Below are 2,496 nucleotides of genomic sequence, written 5' to 3'. Positions count from 1 at the left end.
ACCTTCGAAGGTTAAGGTATGAATTACAGTAGGAACAAACACAAATTAATGTAATGTTGCTAGAATCTATCGACATACAACCTGCTAAATCCGCAATGCTTAATCGACAATCTTCTTCACTTCATATAACACAGCAAACACACAAACCCCAACTGAAATTAAGTCCTAAAAATAAGAGCAATGGAACGGCGACAGCGATAACGAAATACAATGTCATAAGCGGCTCTGTCTCCAAATATGCCACATGCTACGAAGCGCACCTAACTATCTGAACATATTATCAGATGACTAGACATTTTCAGCTGTCATGTTACAGTGCAATTCACCTGAACCTTGACATGTTATTTTTTTACCTAGACACATCCGTAAGGACTTCAGGTACAAACCTTAAAACATCCATGTCAACGGACATCAATCGACATTTAAACAATTTCATATCCACCTCTGCTAGGAATATCGAAAGATGGGTACTTGTCGAAAGCGAGGCCATAACCAAGACTTCTTCGGGATACTTGTAGAATCCTGGACCTATAATAAATATTTTCTGAGAAGAATTTTTTATTCACCGGAATTCCAAATTACATACACTTTGGTGGGATAACAAACAACTTTAAAATATTAAAAAATGGGGAATTGCAACACCTTCGGTTGAAAAAATACCAGATAATTTCCGAATTAAACCGGTATATCCTAATATAGGAGTAGTGACATTGTGTGTGTACAAAGTTCCAAAAGTTTACCACAAATCTTGCGAGGTCTATTGTGATTGCAATAGACGGAATCTTTTTATTAGGAAAATATATAGTTTATGGGGTCTTCGGTGAATATTTCGATGTGGATGGTATAAACATTTTGAAGACACTGGACACTTCGAAAAATATATTCAATTGGAAATCTTGTTCATTACAACCATAAATAATATTTATCCACGATCGGAATAAAATCATAGGTCGGTGCATATCGAATTTAGGTTTTAGTAGTCTAATTTTCAAAAAGAAGTAGATAAGTAGGAGACCTCTCCATATGAGTCTAGCTTAAGCGGTATTTCCAGCTCCAAATGATATATGCATTATCTGACTTGTCGAAATTTATTTTTTGTTTAGAGCGACCAGAATTCAAAATTATGACCCGACCATTACGAAATTTAAGTTAAGTATCAAATATCACTCTAAGCGGTTGATCACTAGGTTCACATATCCATACAAATAGTATTACATATACATAGTATTCTGGGTTTCCATTCATAAATGGTTTCGAATGTTCTCAGGTCTGACAATTTTTCAAATTATTTCCAAAAATAATTTTAATTGCCTATTTTTTTTTAATGAAATCTAATTTATATTAATCCAATCTCACTTACCTTTTGCAGCACTCATTAGATCCTTGACCTCCTTGATGATCCGCTTGATCTGTTGACTAGTGTGATCCAACTCCTTTTCATGACGATTTAGATTATCGCGGAATTCTGGACTATCGACAATGCATTCTTCGAACTCCAGGGGTTCTAAGCCGCGACGGGCATCTTTGGTGCCCCCGCCCATTTTTCCGCCGTGATTTTTGCTATTATTATTGTTGTTGTTGTTGTAATTGCCGTTGCTGGACGAGCGACCAACTAAGCGATGAGATTTAGATTTGGATTTTAAACCTTTCTTAGATGGCGGGGCAATGAGATGATTGGGCGACGAGGCGGATTTGGATAGTTTGTAGCCGGCGTTATTGTTGTTGTTGTTAGTGTTGATGTGTATATAATGCAAGTTATTGTTATTGTTGTTAATATTATTATTGTTATTAACTGTTTTCGATTGATTATTCTTCATAATTTTTTATTTGGATTTTTTTTATTCAAAACCAAAACGGACGGATTGTTGTCGTTGTTGTTGTGAAGAAGCAGAAAAATAGAAGAGAATTATTTTGAATTGGAGAATAACACAAAAGAACGGCAAGAGAAATTTGTTTCGTAAATTTTCATAGAAAACACTTGTTGCTGTTGTATGGCATAAAAAATCACAAAATCAAAGAAAGAAGCGATAAAAACAAAACCAAAAAGTAAAAATAAATTCAAATCAAAAGATCTCAAACTTCTTAAACTGGCATTATGGTCATTTTGTTTGCTGGATTATCGCTGCTGGATCGCGGTTGTTTGTTTGGTTGGATGGATGGATTGGTTCTTTTTTTCTTTTCTTTTTTGATTGATTTGGAAGGAAATTTGTTTTGAAAAATTTTCTTTTGTTTGGCACTGTGTTTTGTTGGTGGTGTTGTTGTTGTTGTGATCGTGTTTTCTTTGTTTTAGTCCTTCTTTAGGTTATTGCTTGAGTGGATGATGATGGTGTTTTCGTTTTTGTAGTTGTTGTTGTTGTTTTTGGCAATATGTTTCACATGGAATTCCATTGCACCTAAAGGTAGTTATTTTATGTTGTTGTTGTTGTTATTTTTTATAAATATTTCGTTGTTTTTTTAGGTTTTCTCTTTTCAAATATTTTTCGCTCGTTGATTCTC

General features: G+C 34.3%; 1 protein-coding gene across 1 annotated transcript; it reads right to left on the bottom strand.

Moving 5' to 3' along the window:
- Positions 1 to 386: 386 nt before the first annotated feature.
- LOC133329593 (putative uncharacterized protein DDB_G0292292) lies at positions 387 to 1,817 on the bottom strand (the record flags this gene model as incomplete). The annotated part of the gene is made up of 2 exons (XM_061538064.1): positions 1,361 to 1,817; positions 387 to 528 (listed from the first exon to the last, which is right to left on the bottom strand). Coding segments are annotated over exons 1-2 (599 nt in total), but the record flags the coding sequence as incomplete, so codon positions are not given.
- Positions 1,818 to 2,496: the final 679 nt, after the last annotated feature.

The sequence above is a fragment of the Musca vetustissima genome, unplaced genomic scaffold, assembly GCF_032173495.1.
Source record: "Musca vetustissima isolate MV318-11 ecotype Yass unplaced genomic scaffold, APGP_CSIRO_Mvet_v1 utg3953, whole genome shotgun sequence".
In the NCBI taxonomy this organism is placed as follows: Eukaryota; Metazoa; Arthropoda; class Insecta; order Diptera; family Muscidae; genus Musca; species Musca vetustissima.
The sequence above is the reverse complement of the archived record's forward strand: the minus strand, read 5'-3'. Positions and strand labels throughout refer to the sequence as shown.